This window comes from Solea senegalensis, linkage group LG9, assembly GCF_019176455.1.
Source record: "Solea senegalensis isolate Sse05_10M linkage group LG9, IFAPA_SoseM_1, whole genome shotgun sequence".
NCBI classification, from domain to species: domain Eukaryota; kingdom Metazoa; phylum Chordata; class Actinopteri; order Pleuronectiformes; family Soleidae; genus Solea; species Solea senegalensis.
This window is the reverse complement of record NC_058029.1, coordinates 9396515-9419674: the sequence shown is the minus strand read 5'-3', so window position 1 is coordinate 9419674 and position 23160 is coordinate 9396515. Positions and strand designations below refer to the sequence as shown.

At 43.0% G+C, this 23160-nt stretch overlaps 1 protein-coding gene across 1 annotated transcript in view; it reads left to right on the top strand.

The window, feature by feature from the left end:
• Positions 1-23160, top strand: part of zfpm2a (zinc finger protein, FOG family member 2a) — an 82015-nt gene that overhangs the window by 11288 nt on the left and 47567 nt on the right. The window contains exon 3 of the mRNA XM_044034368.1: positions 11862-11986. Within this exon, the coding sequence (XP_043890303.1) occupies positions 11862-11986 (125 nt within the window). The remainder of the gene's footprint in view (positions 1-11861; positions 11987-23160) is intronic.

The window sequence follows — 23160 nt, the reverse complement described above, 5'->3', positions numbered from 1 at the left end:
ATGTACTGCAACTTAATTATCAGCTGTATTGGAAATTAAATAATTAGTGGTGTTTGGGTCACATGTCTCACACACGCAGACATACTGTACTCGTCAGCCTGTGGAATCAGCTGGATACTAACCATTCGGCCATTCTTAAACTGTATCACAGCGCAGTATCAGATAACATTTAGAACAACGCAGTATGATCAATGTTCTAATTAAATGCAGTTGATCGGTATCTCTGACTAACAAACGTAATGCGTGCACAGAGGGAATCAATTTTAAAGAGGCTTATGCTTCTAAAACCTGTCACTTTGCAGCTGAGGTGTCAAAACTCTATAAGTCCCATATTCTTTAAGTCTACACTGTGACATTGAGTGCCAAATAATTGTGAATTCCAGCCTTGGCTTCGTACTGTACACGATGACCTCAGGTTCTAAGATATTGCAGCAAATACTCTTATAAAATATGACACGCAGCAGTGGAAGAGATGCAGTAGGAGGAGGTGAGTGTGACAGCGTGGTAACTGCAGTGTTATCATTGTCTTGTCTACACATCTCCTCTCTTGGCGTTTTCCTGATGGCTGGCATGGTCCAGCTCGCTCCGCTCTCAGTGCCAGCTGGGCATTGGCCAGGGCAAGGCAGAGGTCTCCTGAAGGGGCGGCCATCTGAGAATCTACCTGATGGTCAGACACAGACATAGCACAAGCAAAGAGGAACACCCCGAAAAACGTCCGTCAACCTCCTTCCTTCCTTTTCTGAAGGAATCAAACAGGCACTTGCTGGAGGAAAAAAAAGGCAGCTTCACTCAGACGTAAAAAGTCTTGAATCTCATTTTTGACTCCAATCAACCCAGAAGGGTCTGGGACCGATCCATCGTCTTCCAGTCTCCAGAAATAAGGAAGAAGAAAAAAAAAAAACAATAACCATTTCAGGTTTAACGCACATATGTCGTGCTATGAGAACTGGAGGACCAGATGGCCACAATAGTGTGGCAGGTGCCTCAACAAATGTTTGCGGTTGCCCGTGCTGCTATTTATATCATGGTGGAACACAGAAATGCAAATATTTGCAGAAGGACAGTGGGAACCTTTTTTGTTTGGAGTCAAAGTGATCACTGAAATAAACAGATGGGATTAAACCTCTTTGGGCATCTGTCACCTGAACTTATACATTCCGTCGGTTCATCCAAAGAAACTTTTTTATGATGGAGGCAACACAGTTTTCATTAAGACCTTTCCTCCAACTTTTCCAAATTTAACCCCAATTGTAAATTGATCATAGGTGTGAACGGTCGTTTGTCTCTTCATGTTGGCCCTGAAATGGACTGGCACCATGGCCACCTTTTGCTCCAGCTCTCCCTGTGATCCTCAAAGTCAAGGAATGAAGGAATAAATGTATAATATACCAAAACTCCGGCTGAAGTGCGGCGAAAAACTTTGAAATGATTAAACAGGGACACTTGGTACGAGGACAGTTCAGTCAGGCTGCTCTCAGTAAACAAGGCTTTTTTCAAACTCAGCACCCAAGTCCATTATAAAGTCAGGGTGTCGTCAAGGAAGGAGGGGCGAGCTGAAATGAGCGAGAGAGACAAACGGAGCACCCAGATGCAGATTAGGCTGCAGAAGATGAGGGTGTAAAAGGGATTTAATGGTAGGATGGATTAGAGAAATCCTTGTAACAATGTTAAATAATTATGGTTCCAGCCGAGATCAAAGCACCATTGATTGAACCCCTCAAGCCTTCTGCACACAGAGTCTTGGAAAGCAAAGATTGGTAAACTAGTGCTCAGACCACTCCAGCTGCTCCAGTTAAATTGGATTGGAAATATTAGGATATAGATGAATCCTTCAGGAGGCTTTCGCAAAGCCTTTGTCACCGGAAATGTAGCTTGGGAGCTGTATGAAAGGTTTGATAGTGTAGTGTCTCGACAGAATCATAAGACGAGGCTGTCGCAGCTGTCTCCACTGATACCTAAGCGTTTTAAGTAGACTTATAGACACACTTGACTGTTATATCAGCAAACTGAAAACTTTTAGTGCAGGCTTTCAGTCAGCCCCCCCCACCCCCCACCCCCTCCTGTTTTCTCCGTCTTGTCATCAAGAAATTTAGATGTGGATCGTGGCAGTTCTCCGTAAGCAAATGGAGGTTTTATCTCACTGCTCCAGGGGTTTATTCAAAGTCTTCTGACAAATCTCACAAACATGAATGACACTCAGATTGCTGATAGTGATGATGGAAGTCCATCATCAGCCCCTCTGGGGCCTGAGTGATGTAAAATTAAATTGCTATGTGTAAACATTGTGCGCTTTTACCCAAATACATTTATTTCTTATTGATGAAGGCTTATTTACTGTATGGATCAGCTGTGTGCAGAGAAGACACCCTGTCTTCAATGCCACACACGTGCACACTCACAAGATTCACAATGTGTGATGATCGTGATGAAATATGCAACAAGAGATTAGACAAATCACTGTACTCCTAGCATTGATGCAAATTTAGTCACTGATCCGCTATACTAAGAGGCTTTATGGAGGAACTTCATGGTTGTTAGTTATATAATCTAAAATAGGGCAAAATGCAATCACTGTTCTTATCATCTAAGGCGATGCCACACTGTTTTGTGTGGAAACATGGGATGTAGCCTAGTGACAATTCCCAGAATAAGATAATTCACTTCCAGCCACTTTGTCTGCATTTCAGCCCAATTTGTGTCCAGCAGGAATGCTGTCTTTGTACTATGAGTATTATAGCACATGAACAAGTCCAAGAAAATCAGAAAAAAGAGAGAGAGAGAGAAATATTGCTAAATAAGAGGCGGAGTTAAAGAATGGCTGCCGGTGGTGTTTCTGCTCTCAGGGACTTGACACCCATTGCGTCTTCCTTTTGCTCTCTGAATATGTTTGTTCTGCGACGCGTCCTCCCAGGCGCTGTAGCTGCATACGTTTCTCTCTAAAAGGTATCAATGTAATTGGCTGAATATTTGATGTGTGTATTTAACATTAACATGGAGACACTTGTGCAGGCTGCGCTTGGGGATAAAACACTGGGTAAACTCTGGATTTCTCAACTGAAACTTACATCGCATGTGGATTTTCTTCATTTCTTTTGGCCATTTTACATAAAACACTACGGCGTATTGTATTTGAGTGACTCCGCTTTGCAGTTCCTCTCCATGCATGGATTTGCACGTCTTTTCCGTAAAAATCTAAACGCAAAGTGATTCAAATGGCGCTTTGTTTGGTATGCATGACTCTTCATACATTTATTCACGTTCTTTACATTCTTATTTGGCCATGCAGTCAGTGCCACCCAAGGTACATCTCCCCTAAAACCCCTGTCCCCTGCTCCCCCTCTTTAAAACGCACACACATTGAAAGGTACTGATATTTGAACAGTGCCCCCGCATGTGAAGGCCTCCCATTGATGAAGAACAGCTGGGCTCAGCTGGGTTCGGCTTGGCCCGCTGGTCACGCCAATTCCACCTCCATCTCCTTTATTTTCCAGTTTAGATCTGACGGGGGGGTAGAGCCCACTTGTCAAGTGAATTAAAATACCAAATAATAGCAATAATAACGATAATAAAAAGTTAATAAAAAATGGCATGTTCCTCCCTGATTGTGCGAGTGTTGTGGTATTCAATTATGCAATTTTCATTGGCATATTAATCATCTTTTCAACAAACAAGCCGCTGTTAATTAAAGCAAAGCATGGATAAAGACGTGTTGCCGGATCATCACTCCGTTTATCACCGTGCACAGACCCGCAGTTAAGTAAATTCAGGCTGTGAGATGAATTTCAATCGTCTCCCCCGTTTCTTCCTCTGTGTACTTGTGTATGTGTGTGTATGCAGTTAACCATTTATTTATGCACATTCTGTTTGGAGGTGGGGTTAGTGACGTTTGATGTCAGGGAAATTGAAATCTTAGTTTTTTGTTTTTTTTTTATTAAAAGCCATCATGTTGAAACTGTTGAACATGGATCACAGGGTTTTTTTTTCTGCTTAGATTTGAATGTAAACTTGTCTTTGATTAAGAGGACGTCATTTTTCAGACTGACTGAGGTGGACTGAATTAAGATTTTTGCACAGCGAGTGTGTCACAGGGGCGAGTGGATCCACAGCATATGACATCTCTGTACTCACTGCCCGTTCTCTTTGCCTCTTTTACTCTGGCTTTCCGTGCCGCCTCCATGCCTTCCTTATTGGTGGGAGGGGATGGAGATTATTCAGGATCTGGTAAGATATGGGCTTCTCTCTAATCATAGCCCACTGCTGTCATTCAGTCACTAAATAGAAGTGGGGGAAAATGTCTCGGTGATGGGAGCCGCCAGACAGTCATGCAAGTACTTGAGTTCCGCCAGCAGAAAAAGAACTTGAGGCATCTGTAGACATGCCGCTTGTCCCTGTCCTTCATTGTGGAGCAACTTTATCAGCTCCAACCGCTCACCCACTTGCGAAACTGTAGGGCCAGTCGCCTCTTAACTTAAACATAAGATCTTTGTGGTTTGAAGCACTCGGCTGCTCTGTGCCCAATGTGGATCTGAAAGGCAAACACGACTCCAGTGTTGCCGTCGCCCATCACTAAATCACACCTCATGGAAAACTTGTTTCTGCTGTGTTAGCTTGAATCTAAATGCACTCAAACAGACTGTTGCACTGGAGCAAGATTCCCCCCCCCCACGCACACACACCCCTCCTCCCCCTCTGGAGGGGGAAAAAAAGAGAGAGGATGGAGAAAGAAAGAGAGAGGGAGGTAGAGGAGAGTGAGCGAGAGATGGAGATGGAGAAAGAGGAGGAGGAGAGAGAGAGAGGGGGAGAGAGAAAAGTCAAAAACCTCCACATAACAATGCCAGAGAAAAATCAGAACATTTTCCACCGAAAGATGGGCCATTTCCAAATCCTTGTGCCCTATCAGACAAATTAAAGTAAATCAAGCATGAAATGAAGCAGAAGAGCCCGGAGATAAGGCTCCTTTAAGTCGTTTACAGATTAGGACAGAGAGAGAGAGAGAGGGAGAGAGGTGCATCTGGTCTCTGGCAGTGAAGGAGGCTAGTTTCTCATTTCACAATAGCAGCCTGTGTATAGGATTACTCTCCCCTGTCACCGACATGAGGAGCAGAGGGGGAATAGATGTCCACAGAATGTGTCTAAAGATGTCCCCTCAGAAATGTTTTCCAACCAAATACCTCTTGGTGTTGACCAGATGTGACATGTGATAAACTAACATGTTACATGCCGCGGGTGACCCACGTGCATTGCACTGGGTTGTTCGTTTGTTCCCCCCCCCCGTCAGCTCTTCACCTTTTCTAATGCTCCAGTGGCTTCATCACCGCGTAGCTTAAAAATCCAAATGAACCGAGGATTGGCTGCAGCGGTGTCACGTGACTGTACGGCTGTCAACTCCTGTGTGTATGTAAAGCACAGCGTCAGATCAGGTTTCAGGGAGGTGAGGAGATGAGAGGGGTGGTGATGGGGGTGTTGTACAAATTATATCCTCAAAATGTGATTTTGTTTTAATGGTGTATTGCTCTGTTTAATATGTACGCCGTACTTCTATTTTCACTGACATACATCAACAGATTAATTGCTGTTTTATTTTAGTACGCGCAAATAATCAAAACATAATTATGGAGCTAGTTGTTCATGGAGGAACGAGAATTTACAGTGTACACACACACACACACACACACACACACACACTCATCTCATTCATGCAGCAAATCCATGCAGGAATCAAACAACACCCTCCCACCTCACACACAGGCTTACTTGTGCGCACACACACACACACACACACACACACACACACACACACACAGAGGCACCCACACATAGCAAGGGTGCGCTGCTCTTTGATGCCGCCCGTTGAGCTCTCGCTGGATTTTGTTTCACTCCTTTCGTGTATCTTTTCTCGGAGTGAAGAGAGGTGGGCTCGGCTGCAGCGATCTGCTGGCCCCTGTCACTGGGTAACTGCTCTCCAAAGCTGCGACCTTGACCTTCCCAGCCAAAGTCTTAGGTTTAGCTCCTTTATCACGCTATCTCCAGGCATTTAAAAATACTCCTGAAACTCAATGATTTAACCCGCTTTTACGCTGTTCACATCAAAACTGGATGAAAAAAAAAGAAGCTTAATCCATCTTATCTGTTGACTGTCAAACTGCTCCGGCTAAAACCTACTCACAAAAGACAACTAGGTCACCCAGGAAAAAAACAGAATTCACCGTTACCCAGGGGAAGTTGCAGCCTGGTAATTGACTTGGGAGGAGATTCAGGAGCACTTTTAAAAATAGTATCCTCCTAAATTAACTGCACAGCATCAAACAAAGGTAGCAATATGACTGAAATCTTGTCTGGATTGATATTTCAGTGCCGACTTGTTGACGTGCGAGTCTTTCTTTTATTATCTTAAAATAATTATTAGGTGTAATGCTGTGTTTTACTGAGGACTGGGCAGAAAAAAAAATCTGCCGCTTCCTTCGGCAGCCTGCTGCTCTTTTTTATCCATCTGTTTCAAATACATGCACTCACGCTGAACGCAACATCAATTACTCATTCATCCTGACACACTCAGGTGCAGTAATGTCCTTTTGATGGTTGTGAAATTTTAAAGAAAAGCATTTAAAGTAATCAGATTCCCGCAGGAGTGGTGTGTGTCCTCTAGATGTTGTCGGCGATACGGCGGTATCTCGGTGTGAGGACAGTCATTCTTTAAGTTTTGCTGTCTCACTTTACATGCTATCAATAGAAACTGCAGTGCCGTGCTAAAGATGGATGTCTCGGAGATTGTTGTCGGCGCGCGTGCTGCTAAACTTTGCTGGGCTTTTGATGAAACGGAGTGCCTGACAGCCGGTATATTTCAATTCACTCAGTGACACCAAACAATAGTCTCTGTGTCGATAATGCTCTGCACAGCACAAGCTGTGTGTGATTGGTGTGCGCATGTGCGGCTATAATATCCTGCCCATTTCCAGCCCCTCTGAGTTATGTCCATATTATGTCCACACCTCTTGATATATGTTCACCTCCACTGCCAGATGTAGCGTGCTATTGTTTTGTGAGCGAGGCTGTGGAGGTCAAGTCAGGGTGGTGGATGTGTATGAAGCCTGTCAGACTCGCCTCAATTATGATTTGGTGGTTTTATTAAAGGTGTAGTTCCCGCTTGTTGGAAGAGATGAAATGATCAATCCTCCACATATTTTAAGAAGACACAGAACATGAATGAAAAGGTTTTTTTAGTTGCATATTATCAATCTTTCTGGATACGTTGCAAGCATTATTGGGTCTCCCTCGCTTACACAGGGGTTGGGATCTTCCCACCAACAGGAACCCCAACAACCCCCACGCCGCCCCATGACCCCCTGCTCACAGCTAATGTGCTCTAATCCCCTCGGCTTGTTTAACTCTTTCCCGCCCAAGATGTCCACTGCCTGAAAACAAGCCTGACCTGAAGGTTTGAACCCACTACCACCCGTGCTTTCCCCCCACACTGTCCCCACTCCATGTGGCCAAACTCTTGTTGTTGCCGGGAGACTTTCTCCCTGTTGTCTTGGACCAGAGGCGGGAAGTCAAAGTGGGTTTGGGTCTACTGGTGGCTGGTGGAGGAGGGGGAGGAGAGCTGATGCTCCTGTTAGTGGGGGGTTCTACACTGTTTTAAAACAAGCGCCTCTCGCTGAGATTATATTGTGGGCTCTGGGTTATAAATGATGCATTTTGCTCACTAGGACCTGATAATAGTGGCTGGATTCGGCAGTGTGAGGTGAGGTGTTCATCGTTGTCTTATCAAAGCTCTGTGACATTTCTCCTTCAGCTGGAAAATTTCATATCGCATATCTACTTTAAAGATGTGGCACCTTTTGTTGAACTGATACAGTGCATTCATTCCATTTCACCCCATATGGCTCTCTCTATAGTATATTAATTTATAGCCCATTTTGCTGGCTCTATAACACAGCCTATCAGCGGAGATGACTGGATTCAGAGGGACATCAATGAATTGCCACACACAGGTTGTTGAACTTTGAACAGCAGTCCTTTATTTGCTTTGATTCAAAGGTACGGCTCGATATCAAGAGGGATTGTCTGCTGTGCGAAGCGTCAGCACATTCCCCCACTTGTCTCTCTATTCTATCATTCTTTGTTTCCCTTTATCATCTTTGCTCACTCTTAATATGCGTGTGATACAAGGTGAAGTAAACCTTAAGCTGAGCTGATAATCAGAGTATTTGTAGTGTCACGGGGTAATTTATTTCACTCTCGCTCGCTCTCCCTCTTTTTGAACTAGAATAGAAAGAACATAGCTGGAGCAGATTCATTACAGGAGTTGGATGATGATGTCATTTGTCATTTCTGACCATTAGCTGACCTTGTAGGCTGAAATCATATTAAGAAAACTACATTCATGGAAGGTGAATATATCATATTGTTTTTCAAAGAATCAAGCGCAGCGATTTGTGTTGCGGACCTAAAATATCCTAAAAATTTGTAGAATTCCTTTATAAATGAGTGTCTAAAATAATGCTTTTCAAACTATTCAGCTATTTTATTCTTTAATCGTATAAAGCCGCGACCAAAACAATAAGTGTAGGTCAGTGGTAATAGTATAAATGAAAAGCTCTTATAAAATTGTATGCCAAGTTTATTTGGTACATTAGCATATGATATTTAAAAGTAGATGGTGATACTTTGCCTCTGTTGGGGTCTCTATCCGTCAGTATCCGCACCCATTTATTCTTTAAGTCACACTAGGCTGGCACCCTGCCAGTGAGAAACTCATTACCATGCCACTGAATGGAGAGATGAGGTTCCCTCTTCCTCCGCACCATAACAGAAAAGAAAGACAGGACACACATACACATATAAAAAAAGAAGAAGAAGAAGAAAACAAACAGATGCCAGAATGGAGCATCTTGGGTGCTGTTATCTGAGGGGGATCTCTCCACACAAAGGGACATTCTTTGGTCTGCCAAGTATCTGTGGAGTGCAGGAACAGACCCTAGAGTCTAGCGACAGATGATGATCTTATCGAGGGTGGGGGTGGGGTGGGGTTTGGGGGTAGGTGGTGGAGGTAATGATGGTGGGTGTAAAGGGTGAAGGTGGCAGAGAGAGAGAGAGATGGGTTGGTTGGGATTCAGAAGCGGGGGGTACGTTACTTGAGCCCCATCATGGGCTCACGTTTTGCCAAGCGTGTGGCATTTGAGAACTGGATGATGAGAAGAAGGCGAAGAGAGGACACGGGCGCTGGCTTTGTGAAATCTCCGCATTGGCAATCGGTTTTCCACCTGATTGTGTTTGTCGTTTGCAGGTTTACCACCACAGCTGACGCATTTGATCTACATTTATTTTGTGACGAGCTGTATGTCGATGAGTTAATGTTGATGTATAGAACACACACAGACAGGTCCATAAAGGGAACTCATTATTCATCCGCGGGTGTTTTTGTGATCTTCCACTGGTATCAGCAACAGATGTGACAAGCCATCTGTGAGCCAAGGTCTTCAGGCAACATTTGGTGTGAGATGCACACAACTGGCACCCAAACATGGTGAACCACAAACCGCACAAATTGAATCAAACCCCCCTTCTTACACCTACCCATTACCCCCTTTTTTTTACTCTAAGCATCCCACCTCAAAAAAAAAAAAAGACAGAAAGAAAGAAAGGAAGAAAGGAATGGGGAAAGGAATCAAAATCTTTGGCTGAGAATGACTACAGCTGTGCATGTCAAGCAGGGCTAAACAGGAACTTGCGTCCAAGCGGTTAAAGGCCGCGGGTCTTATCTGAGGACAAACAGAATGCATCAAGCGGTGGCTGTTGCTCTCAGTGATGATGACCAGCTGTGTACCAATGTTTAATTATTTCTCTGTAATGAGCTTACCCACCTTCCACTGCAGCACCAGGAAGACAGCATGCAACAGCAGGAATATGGAAGGTGGAGAGCAGACACTGAAGAAGAAAGAGAGAGGGAAACAAAGCTGTTTCTTCCCCTTGTTTGTGTGTCTATTCCGAAAAATTTTAATAGTTTTTATATACAGCATATATATATATATATATATATACACACAGTTATGCGAGGAAATATATATATATATTTCGTTTTTTTTTACAGATTTTGTATCTAAAGGCCTGATCAAGTGAGTGTTCATTACAGCATGACATTTAGCATTTTACTGTTATCGGAGTGACCACCGCTGATGAGTAAAGGATCATCATTTGTAGCAGGCAATAACACCAGGCTAATGTTTGGATCATGTTTATGCATGGGAAGGTGCACATAAGCATGCATTTCCATAGCAGCCACAGCAGACAGACACAACAACGTGCTGCAGATACACAGCTGATATTTACAGACTAGAGTAGGACTGAATAGGTCATTATTCCACGTACGCGTCAGAAAGTTCACTGATCACTTCAGCCCACTCAGCTTGAACTGGGTGCCCTGAATACCTATTAGCCACATGTGTGAGCAAATAGGTTAAAGAGACACAATGTTAACAACTTGTGTAGAGTTTGACTGAATAAAAATGCGTCGTAATTATGAGCTAGGGTACGTGATATGGCTTTCATTGGACAGTCCCAGAACAATGCCAATGATTTGTGACTTACCGAGATCTCTGACCTCACAATGGTCAGTGGATTGACCAAATATCAGAAGGCTACGTATTTTTTTGACATTTTTGAGCAATAATTCCATAATCTGTCAGCACAATAAACAAAATGACTGAGAGAGAACTAGATTTCTACACTTCATCTGGACTCTGCTTCAATGCTAGAACGTTCAGAATCAGCTGTTTATCACGTATTTCCATAGCAGCCTCCAGAATTTATGCATAAATATCTGGGCCTGAAATGAACTTCCTTTGTTTCAAAGACCAGCAACTGCCCCTGGTGTCTATCCTTGAAAATATCTTTGGCCAATCACAGGGTAGTTTACAGAGAGAAAGCTTGTGTTGGCTCTTCAAAGCAGTGGTCACTCTTCCAGCATTGTTAAGAAACTGCCTACGCAAAGCAAAGCAACCTTAATAAGTTTGTCCATGCTCATTTGGTGGGAGAGGATTCCGACTGAGAGCTGTGATCCTAAAGTGTCATTTTTTAACAACCTGGGGATGACACTCCACATTCAACAATTATTTATTTATTTATTTAGCTACCCTACCTACTGTAGCTTTAAGAAAGTCACAGACGTGATGGAAAAAGGACTTTTGTGCCCGAGTTTGTGTCCCAAACTTTTTGTGTCTGGGAGGATTTGTATAAGTATATGGATCTGAATCACCACACTAACTACAGCAAGACTTCTTGGGGTTGTCAAGGCAACCAGACAGAAATGTACTTTTTGAGATCTGCATACACTCACACACACACACACACACACACACACACACTTGGTAAACTATGTCAGGGGCTACCATGGGGTTTATCATAACTATTTGATTAATCACCATCCTGAAAAACTGCAGTGAATCTTATAGATGTGATAGCAGGGCTTGTCAGCGAGGTGAGTACCGGTAAAAGTAAGAGTGCTTTTCGGTCTCAGTGTTAATTAGGTGGAGCTCTTCTCTGCGTTAACAAGGGCCCAGCCTTCTTGGAACAACAGAAATATACCTTTCCAGTCAGGAACAGCAGCAAGCCTGCACTGCCTCTTCAAGTATGGTTAGCATGCCATGTGTCTGAGGAACGACATCAGATGGATGTTCATGCGATTGGCTTATCTATTTTCAAACTGTTGGGCTTTAACCTTCACCGTTTACTGCAGGGCTTTGAGGCAATAATGTCACCGCACATGTAGGTTTGAGGGGAAAGGACAACTGTGATCTCAAGTTGAACTTGTGTGCTATATAGAGCGCCATGGCTGACTGCGTTGGGTTATGCTGTGTTCATAGGAGAGCTGGACGCCTTCCTTAAAGACGGTGACCGCCGGGTCCACAGCCGACAGCAGCTCCCCGTGGGTACGACATGGGGACCCTTTGAGGGGAAGATTGAGATGAGTACTGACAGCACTGCAATGGTAAGTCCTTGTTTTGTGTATAATTGAACATGTTATATTATCCAACCCACCACAGTTATGCGAGGAAATAGAACTCCAATATTTTAAGAAGCTCCAACACATGATCCCAACTATTAAGAGCACTGTGGGCAAATTGTGCACAGTCTGTATGAAGCCGTTTGTCACGACAGGTCGCAATAACCAAGAAGTGATCAGATGAAGTTGTCATTAAAACCAAGCATTGGTCCAATCTGTCCGTCATATATAATGTTCCACAACACAAAGCCCTCATTAGTCGGTAAAGCATGATTAAATGATTTATAATTATTCAATTGCTATCAGTTACAACTTTTAAGCCTTTTATATTCATAAAGAACATGCCTTATTAAAATGCACTATTAGACGTTATACATTGCTTGAGTTTCAAAAACTGTCAGGCTCATTAAAACCTGAAGTGAAATTAATCTATTTGGTCAAACTTTGCCTTTAGCAACCATGGCAACATGATTACTAGTCGTACATCTGAAGCTGTTGAGGTGACTCTTCCGGGATCCAACCGGCTCCCAATAAAAGTCTTTTGAAGTGTGTCTACTTTAACCATTTAATCTGCATATCCTAAGACAAAACACTTTAATTGGGGGGTTTTGAGCTCGGTGCAGGCTTCAACTGAATGAATGAAGTCACAGTCCATTATTTTTCCAGCAGAGACTCGTGTTGACCCACTGCTCTGCTGTAGTGACACGTCCTCCGAGCTTTTGATATTCCATTCTGCACGTGGATTAATTAAGAAATTCCTATTAAATTTGTGACCAAACTCACATTCATCCTGCTAAGAAACATAAGGACAAGTCAATGAGGACTCGGGTCTCAGACGCCCCGTTTTCCCAGATTCTTTAAATATGAAACTTTATTAAATGATTTCAGAGCAGTTTCGTCTGTTTTCTAAGCTTCCCTCATGGTTTTTAGAAGTCATCAGTGGCTTTAAATAGCTCAGGCCGTATTATAGCCATGAAATATGGCTTCTCTCCGGGTAAAGCCAGTTATCCTTGGGTAGAAAAGTGACTTGACAGAGCAACACCTCAAGTTTCCTATCAGAGTAGCACACGCTCCTATATTTCTCAAGCAATCTATGCATGAATTTCCCTGAAATACATTCAGAGGCAACCTTCAAGTGCCCCTGAAGTGGCCCTAAGACTAACGGAGAGATTTCATTGCACCTTCTTTTTGAATTGTTTGGTGTTTTCAGAAGATACAAACTTCACACAATTAACACACTAGCCGCCGAGCTCGGCGCATGTAGCTGCCCGTTGCTCTCGGAAGAAAAAAGTGATAAGTTCTTAACTAACTGCCCTCTGAGGAATTCAAGACTTTCCTCAAGTTTTTTTTTTTAAGTGAGCAGGTGCTGGTCATCACCTGTAATAGGCTGCAGAGGGGTTACAGTATATGCCAAACTTGCCTCGCAATTAAAAGCAAAGCTCTGGCATATTGCCGTTAAGGATCTCATGTGTGTCTTTTCTCATGGGGACCCTTTCAGTGCTTTGCAGCTTGCCCTCCTCCTCCTCTCCTAAGTTTCAGCTCTCAAATGGGGTACTGGCTGTTAGCAGCTTCTCACTATCTCTCATTAAAGGGCTTGGTCGACTTAAGTGGCATGTGTTTTTTTTTGATTCATTGTAAATTGTTACACATTGTGCCAGGGACAGCATCAGTCAGTTGTGTGTTTTTGTGTGTGCACCACAAGGGACACATCTCATTTACAGTAGTGTAGACTTTCTCTTTTTTTATTATAATTATTATTATTATTTTGTTTTCTTTTTTGTTATCAAGCCCCCAGTCATCGATCAGATGCCTTGTTAAACATGCAGTCGCTGACAGCATCCCTAGTATCTCGCTTTCGGTGGGGCGTGAGGGACTTGTACACATCTTCAAATACTAACACATCAAGACAAGAACAAACTCTGACTCCTCTCGTCAAGAAGGGAAAGTTAAAATAGCAAATGTGAGGGGAGGGAAGAGAAAGTAGGATGTGGGAGAAGAAAGAAATGGTTGTTTTGATGCATGTCAGTGTGGTCAGTGCTGCAGAGCAGGGTCACACGCTGGCAGAAACAGTCTGAGGGAGAAATAAAAGCTCTTGGCTTCACGGGTCTCTGTACCTCTGCTACGAGGCTTTCCCAGTCAATCTTATAATGTGTGACCTCCACAGACTATTAAATCTTTTTTTTACTCTCTTAGGGTTTTTGTAACTGTAGATGTGAATAGGTGAATGAATTACCCCAAGACACCTAGGTATGTGGCAGGAGTGACACCTCTCTCATGCTTGGAAACACATGACCCGCTGGTGAGATACTCTCGGAAATCAAACATATTCTGCTCCTTCATCTAGACACGCTATTCAAGATCTGACTTTCTATAGAGGGCAAGCTATTTTTGGCATGAAGCCTTACAAGGGGCATAGGTCTGTTCCTCAAACGTTGGCGTCACGCCCAGACAGGGACTAAAAGTGTTAGGACTCCTTAAAAGTAATTTACAGTAATTACAGTGGGTTTGAGCAGGTTTTGCATCAAACTGGACCGGAGCAGGACTTTGGCGCCGTTAGAGCCATTTAGGTGGGCGATATGTTAGGGCCGGCTGGCGTCTATGGAGTAGTTCTATGGAGGTGGGGATGGGAGTAGAGGAGGTGTGGGGAGGTAGCTCGCAGGTCCCCAGAGGCAGCAAACGGGAGCTGACCTAGCTACATGGGCTTGTGGCATGGGAGCCGATGTTGGTTCTGCTGCTGGTGGACGACAAGCCTCAGCAGCTGAGCGAAGTGATGGATGATGCTGAGAAAGAGAGGTGAGTGGAGCGTTATGTGCACTTGTCCAGGCAGCTCTGGAAAGAGAGCTACTGCATAAAGCTCGAAAAAGAGAGAGTGTGGGGGAGACAGGAAGCTGGAGTGGAAAAGGCGTGACAGGAAATCTGGGCATCTGCAGGACAGAGATAGGGTCACATCTCAAGCGTTTATCAAAGAGGAAAGCAGATTTCACAGCTGATGGGTCGGCTGTGGCAGGTCTGTGGACCCCAAGCACTTGGCTTGGCATGAGGCGCTGGAGTTATAGATATTGCTGTTGCTGACCTGTTAGTGTGATCACCTTGCACTGTGTTGGACAGTTAATATGTCTTACTGTGCTGTGTGATTTTGTGGTCTTTATGTTTCTTAGAGAGATACACGCAGACTGATCATTTCATCCAAATACACAACTTTTCCACATGTAAGTAAATACTGAGGTAGTAAATCCAGTTTATTCAGAGAATCTCTCAGCCGATGTAAAAGAGAGAGACACCTTTTCAGAGTGTGAACTGAAAACTTTTGTAACTGGCCTGAGGTCAGAAGTAAGGCAAAAGTAAACAAGACAGGGTTCTCCTCAAAGCAAGTAACAGACTCAAAGACAAAAAAGTAAGAGAGAGAGAAGAAAATCTAAAAAAGAATAAAACCCCCTGCACCCAGCATTCCGCTGTGAGCTGCTCTCCTCGCTCTGTACCTCTTCCTGCTCCTCTCCTCTCTTCTCCCTGTCTGACTGATGGAGCTGCCAGAGCTCCCTCTCATCCCTCACTTCTCTCACTGATCAATCAGACCATTAGACTCCAATTACAGCCGCAGCCCCGGCGCAGGTGAGCGACGAGCACATTCAGCCGACTGCCGACAACGCCTCTGCCCGGCTTCCTCCTGCTCTCCAAATTAACGCAAATTAATAGTGACACTCAGACATAAATGTCTGCAATTGGGAGGCTAAATTAACAGTCTGGGTCGAAGCTATTGAGTAGCAGGTGTCTTTAAAAGTGGTAATTACCTATGCCGGACAGAACTGGGAGGAGAAGGTGGCCCACAGTTTGCCTGGAGTAAGAGGCCTGGCCCTGGTGAGCCTAGCTTCCATTGTAGGTGTTAATAATTGATTGGGAGGCAGGCTATTAATGAGGAGCAGATTTAGAGCTCTGTTGTAAATGTGGGTTGATGAGTGTGTTACCGCCTCTTGTACAATGCCTTACCAATGCTAATTACTGGGGCTTAGTCAAGGTGCACTGTAATGAGTCTGGATTCAATGGAATTGTGGTCTTTATGTGTTTTGAGGGCCTTTTAGTGCAAATTACACAGTAATTGAAATGCATGAGACTTGCTTAATTCCAGATTAAGATCTACGCAGTTGTGTATCTTGTCTTCTATCTTAATATACTCATTGTGTATTTGCTAATTTTTTGCTGTGAGCAGAGGTTTATTATTAAAAAAAATAATAGAAAAAAACAAATCTACCACAGTAATCTGTTTTTCATGCAGGGGCCCCGATACAAAGGCACTGAAACAGGTTACAAGGACGTGATAAAAGTCAGCAAGCGCTATAGGCTAATTAGATAGAATAACCAATTTAGTCTCAACACAGTGTTCAACTATTAGCAGTGAATCATACATCATCATAATCATGTCATTGAATACACCTTTACAATATCACAGGTGGAAATATTTTGCTTTTGTTTTAAACCTGTGCAAGATGAACCGTCCTGCAGAGGAGCAAATATTACTGCATGTGCGTCATGCTCTTTTATGTTTTTCTTTAATTATTATAATACGAGTGTTAAGTCTCATATTGACAGGAGGACAAGTGTGTCCCCGTGTTTGACTATGTGTGCACTTCAGTGTGTTGTTTGGGCTGTACTGATGTGTGTGTGTGTGTGTGTGTGTGTGTTCGTAGGGGGGTATGTCGGTGCAGACTGTGTGCTGCCTTAAAAGTGTGAACAGAGAGCTTTTGTTTGTGGACTACAGAAGTGCAAAAAAATGTCAAGATACTGTCCTAATTTTAACCTGGGACAGAGAGAGAACAGATGCTGTCAGAGCGATCGGCTGTGATTGTTGTGTAATTTAGTACAAGGGTAGAAATATGGGTCTGTGCGACCAAAAAAAAGCATAAAAAAAAGCTCCAGAAATTATTCAGCCCATCACTCAAGCCATTTATCGCACCCATTTTTTCCCACCCTCTCCCTCCAATATGTTTATTGTTAGCTAACCCTAAACTTTAACAAGTGGTGGTGGATTTTTCTGTTTCAGAAATTATATTTTTCTTCTTGTCATTGCTTCATTAATCAAGAGGAGGCATTCTGAAAAATGTTTTGTTTTGGAGGCTGCAATCTATTTTGTGTGTGTGTGTGTGTTGTAGTTAATCTGCGCCCGTGGCAGGTTTCCCCTCCGAAACGCAGCGCTAAGCAGCGGTATCGCAGGCCTATTGTTGTAGCCTCTGTCATAGCAAGGAGAGCCTGATGCAGGCCTGGGCTCGCCTGATAAGGAAAAGAGGATTCAACATGGCTGGAAAGGAGAATCAGTGGGACTTGAGAGTGGAGTACGGATGGGGCAGATGCACACACGCACACACACACAAGTCACACAAACATACAGAAAGATACACACGTACTCTGCACACCTACAGTCACACAAACACAAACACACAAATCATTGCCATCATCACACTGGCACATGCCCAGGCAATTATTTACAGTAACATCTAATTACATATGCAAGAAGGCACCCCAGGAAAGGACTTCTGTGTAGCATAGTTCCTAAATGACACACACACACACATAACGTATATGCATGAACAAACAGACAAATAACTATCAATTTAAATTACTGTATAATGTATGGAATCGAAGGTAGTAGTCTGCGTGTTCGGTGAAAGTACTGAAACTGGTTTGGACGTGGTCGCAAAATGCTGCACATTATCAGGACTAACAGGATTTGAATTTCTGTGTTGGACACAAATAATTTGGCACAAAGAACGTGGCTTCATCTAATGAAATAATGGGCCCAAATTTTAGGCGGAGAACCAATTTGTGATTGCATGCATCAATTATTTCTTGGGTTTAAACCAACATCAGGGTCCCTTCAGATGGGTAAAATGGTAATTATCTGCCCCGGTCTCCCTTGTTCAATGTCATCCATATATTTATCGATGGCATTACCAATGGTTTTCATGTTCTTACATCAAAAGGGTAAACAACCGCGCTTTATTGAAGTAGCCTTTTAAATTTGGAGTTTTAACACTGTGACACTGTGGGGTTGATAGAGAGGAAGCATAATAACGTAGGCAACCTTCGTTTTGGAGTGCTATTTCTATTTTCCCCCTGCCCGCACTTTCAAAGTTTGTGTGTGCATGGCCGGAACTCATTGCCACCCACAGCTCCATGTATTAGCTGTGATGCAGTCAGTCAGTTTGTCGGAGCTATTACAGCCACAGCCAAGCACCACTGTTTGAGAGATAATGCATGGTTGACTTGATCTACAAGTGAACCTGACATTTCGCCGTCCTTACATCACAACACAACTACCCAAACTGATATGGCAGGTCTGCTGATAAGCAGAGCAGGACTCACTGATTTGCTTTGTGCCCACTGTAATGGCTGCATGGTTTCTTTAGACATGCCAAATTTACACTGACGAGATCAAAACACAAATACAAAGATGGGGATCATTGGAACTATGATTCAAAGTAGTGTCAGTTCATTAATCAATAAACTGACTGTTCAAATTGTGCACTGTAAGCGTAGCTTTGGAAAAACATGAAACACACCAGTCTCTTGTTAAAATGACAGCAGTTGGTACTGTGATCGTGACTGCATTTTTGTCAAATTAATACAAACAAAGCATGTTTTTCTCAATTTAACAAATCAAACACTGACAATATCAACGCAATATTAAATTAAAGGCCATTTTTCCACTACTCTTCAGGAGAACATGCTATTATTTCTACCCCACTACATTTAGTTATAGTCAGGTTAAGATTTTTAACAATTATATGATTACAATTTGAAATTGTATGTATTTCCAGTATATAATTGAAATATTAAACACATGTATCACAGTCTAGTCCATTCGATAATTTATGCTGCAGAGCAATGAAGGCATGTATTGTAAATGTTACAGAAGTCCCAAAAGTTGTTGAATATTCAAATTTCAGCCACTATAATTTAATATTGACGTCATCCTACACTGAAACAAGGCTCAATCCTCACAAACAGTGCAGATTTGACCATTTTATTCTGCAACTATAAGGTTTACTGTAACTGTGACAGGCAAACCAGCTTCTGTCTACCTGCAACAGTCTTGTTCAAGTCATCATTCATTCAGCAACGGCAGAGCGGGACCAACGAAAGCTCAGGGAAAGTGTGGGGAGGTGGAGTTCAGAGGTCGGTGAGCCGATCTCTCTGGGTGTTTGCTGTCAGACAGTGACCCGTCAGGAGGCAACACAGTGTGGCGAGCAAACTGTCACACTGAGGAGACGTAGTATGTGCGCGCTTATGGTTTCTGTATGTTGTCAACAGCTCGATATGAGCATTAACATTCATGAACAACTGTTCCGTTTGGGGTGGCACAACACTTTGCAGTCACACACTATCACTTACGCACACACTTATCTCGAAGTTTTATGAATTTTGAATTACTGCTCACAGAAGATGATCCTTTCGCTGTGATTCACCCTGTTTTAAAGTAAGCAAAGCAGGCTTTCCCTCTTTACAGAATGTTAGTTTGACAGGCAACAATAGTCAAGCTCAAAGTTCCTGATTGCACCCGTATCATCCTGTATTACAATATGCAATATGTCTTCCCAAATGAATGATTATCCAACACTTCAATACACAGTAGACCTCGATTGCAGGAAAGGCTCATGAGGCAGAGGAAGAAAAAAAAGAAAAGAACGAAAAGTGAAACAAAGTTGAGTGATGCCAGCTGCTTTGCCATCTGTCACTGTCATGGCTAGAACTCAGAATATGTTGAAACAACTTTGTTTTCAGAATGGATGCAGATAATCCCCAATTTGCAAGCAAGTAGTCTTCTTGTATTTTACAGTTCAAAGTCAGAGGCAGGGGTTTGGTGAAAGTTGTGTAGTTAACCACATTGTAGAGATAATAAGCACAATGTTAGAAAGCAAGTGAAATTGGTCTTTAAAACATTTCCAAAATCACATCACATGGTATTTACAGTGAGGGTTCCCAAAGGTTTCAGCCTATTAAAAATCTATAGAGAATGAAACTTTGTGGGTTCAAAGTCAAAACAACAAGTGGCATTAATGGCTCTTAGTCACCTGTTGCTGCACCTTTGCGACTCAAATGTAACACAAACAACAACCAAACCTGGAAAATCCATCTATTTTAGATTTTCAATAACAACACATATTAAATGGAACTATGGTCGTATTGCTTTTGCAATGTATAGCTCCCAAGGAAACTGGCGGCTATAATCACACGTGACACTATGGGCCTATTATGTTAAGAGAAATAAAAAAAAATGTTTTTGTCATAAAAGCAATGATCATTTGACCTTTACGAATCAAGACTCCCCCGTCTAGCAGTGGCACATTTCTAGTGATGATTATCAGATTGAATCAAAGTGCGAAAACTGTCAAAAGTCAATTTAAATTGTGTACAGGGAGAATTGTGATGCCTCGACAAGTGAGGGAAGTGGAGAAGCACAGAGGCTCTGCTTCCATTACCTCTCTCAGAGAAAGGACAGCCACCCTGCAGGGAAGCAAACCCCTGCTGGTAGACCTCGATAACTCCTCGCTGTCGCCCCTGTCCTGGCCTTAGCCCTCTGATCCTCAGTCCGAGTTGGCTTGGGGCCTACCACAGACAAAAGCCTGTTTAAATAACTCTGTGTGGATGCACAACCAAGCAAAAATGTTCAAGTCTTCTGACCAAAAAAAGATAAGTGAAGATAAGAAAGTTGATAGGTGCTGCAGGAGATGAAGGTCTGGACAGTGTCCATTCACTCCATGGTGGTCCAGCAGTGCCTCATTAGATGGATGTGCATGAGTCTGTCAAAGCAGCAATATTATACTACAGGGCCGTCAGCAAACTAATTGGGTAACAAAAACCACTTCCAGCTCAGGAAACCCATCTTTTAACAGTGCATGTGCTGAGACTCTGATAAGAGAGTTCACGTCTAATGCAGTTGGTGGGGGCCAAGTTGGCCATCTTTATCTTATTTACTTAACTTGATGTAAATATTGTTGGACTTTGACGGTGGATTTAGTGAGACCCCCATTTCTCATTTTTTCTCATTCTCAAGTGCACTCAGAGATCAAACTATTGAACAGTGCTGGAATATGTCATTGATCACATGTTTTTGTTCAGTGTGTTCATCATTACTTGTTCCTTCTGTGTGTACAGGTGCATTATTTCGTGCACACTGAACACTGTACAGCGCTCACTTTTTGAATTAGGAGCCGAGATTGGCTGAGAGAGTCGCCTGAAATACAAAATCGCATACAGTAGATGCCACTCTAATGCAACATGAAATTTACAACTGCACAAGAAAATAGAAGGAAGTTCAAAAGAATATTAAAATCCAATACCTAGAGGAGGAACAGGGGTTTATCTAAAGTCAGGGGGGCTTTATTCCGGCATCATGCCTACTATTTTATTGTTGTCTTTATTTACTGCCTGTGACTGATCCTAGTCTTCCATGTGTGCTTATGAGAGCGGGGATTTGTTGTGACCCTATTGACTGATTGACTCCCTCCTTCCACTTTGAAGAAATCCCCCCCCCATCCGCGTGTTTATTCCCGACAGAGAAATAGTGGTTCTGTCCAGAGAATACGCCACCTGCCACCACGACCCCCAGGGTCCATGGTAATATCCATACAGGTGAACATTACTGGCTCCAAGTTCCCTATTATGTTCCTTCACATGGCTTCACGCTGCTCGGGGAGTCAGCCCTAACTTACATGCAAAAGATCAAACAAGTTCTTCCCAATTGGATTCAAATGGGAAATTTTGAGTAATTCAAACGGTGAGCAATGGAGCGACGGGACCGTTCTGTCCTCTGACCAAAGCCAAACACAAGAAATGCGTGTACACCCTGCCTCCAAGACGCGAATAATCCCCGGAGCACGTACATTACAAATTCAACTTTGTCTTGTTTACAACTGTAAATAGCTCTCAGGACATATGCATGCCGCAGAGTTATGGCAGTAGACACGCGCACGCTGAATTAAACATTCCCCACTACAAAGAAAGTTGGGGACATTGTAATTTGATGCTGAGGGGCTGAAGATGGCCCGAGAAGTAAAGATGATTCAAATAGTAGTGCTGCCTGGGAGAGGGAAACATGAGAGATGACAAGGAGGAGATGAAAGGGAGAAGGAGAGGGAAGGAAACAAAAGGGAGAGGACAGAGGTGGTGGGGTAAGTAAAGGAAATAAAAAAGGGGGAGCGGTAAAGCACGGGAGAGGAAAGGCTAGAAAGAGAAATGGAAAATAATGAAAGAAAAGAAAGGAAAGGAAGTAAGGCAAGAGGTGGAGAAAGAGGGTTGCTTGTCTTCAGGGCAGGTAACAGCTTACACTAAACTGTTTGGCTTTAGAGCTGGAGCACCTTGGTGTGCCTGAAGGCCTTGAAGAATGGAGTCTGGACTGAGTCCCTCGTCTTCCTGTGAATGTCTATTCTACATTTCTCTCCTCCCTGATTTAAAAAGCAACATATGCTTTTTCACTTTAACAATATTAAACACCGGAAATGTTGCATTGCTCCTTAATAATCATTTAAAAAAAAACCTAGAGCAGCCACCGAATTGTCTGCCTCATTAGCAACCTGTGGTGAACATACAGTAATAATGCAATGCCACCTTATAGTCCACACAACTACAGCCGCTGTGAGCATTTAAATGGAGTGAAATAAGTAATAGCTAATGTAGCACATGAACTTTGATGCTTCGAGTCCAGTCAGCAGGATAAAAGGTGATTTAAATGAGAAAATATTTATTCCCCAAAGCGCTGCCATGATAGCAGCAGCCAAATAAAGGCACATGCGCACAGTGATGGGTGTCCCTTTAAAGATTCCGGGAACAGCAGCAGCTCTTTCAATTTAATCGATTTTAAAATGAAAAGTCAATTTAACAAAGTTGAAAAGAGAAAGATGGGCTAAGGGAAGAAAAAAGCATTCTCTTGCACTCAAGCAGTAAACTAACTGCCGCACAGAGCAGGCAGAGATTTCGGCTGAATTATCTCCCACCTCACATTTGCTCTTAGGCAAGCAGTTTAAAAGCCAAGCGATTGAGCCGGTGATCCAATTTGAAATGCAGAAATGATTAGAGCAGCTTGCCTCATTTCATATCGAAATTCTCTGATTTATGACAGAGCACCAGCCAAGATCTATCTCTAAAGGGAATTAGTGTGCAATTCCTGC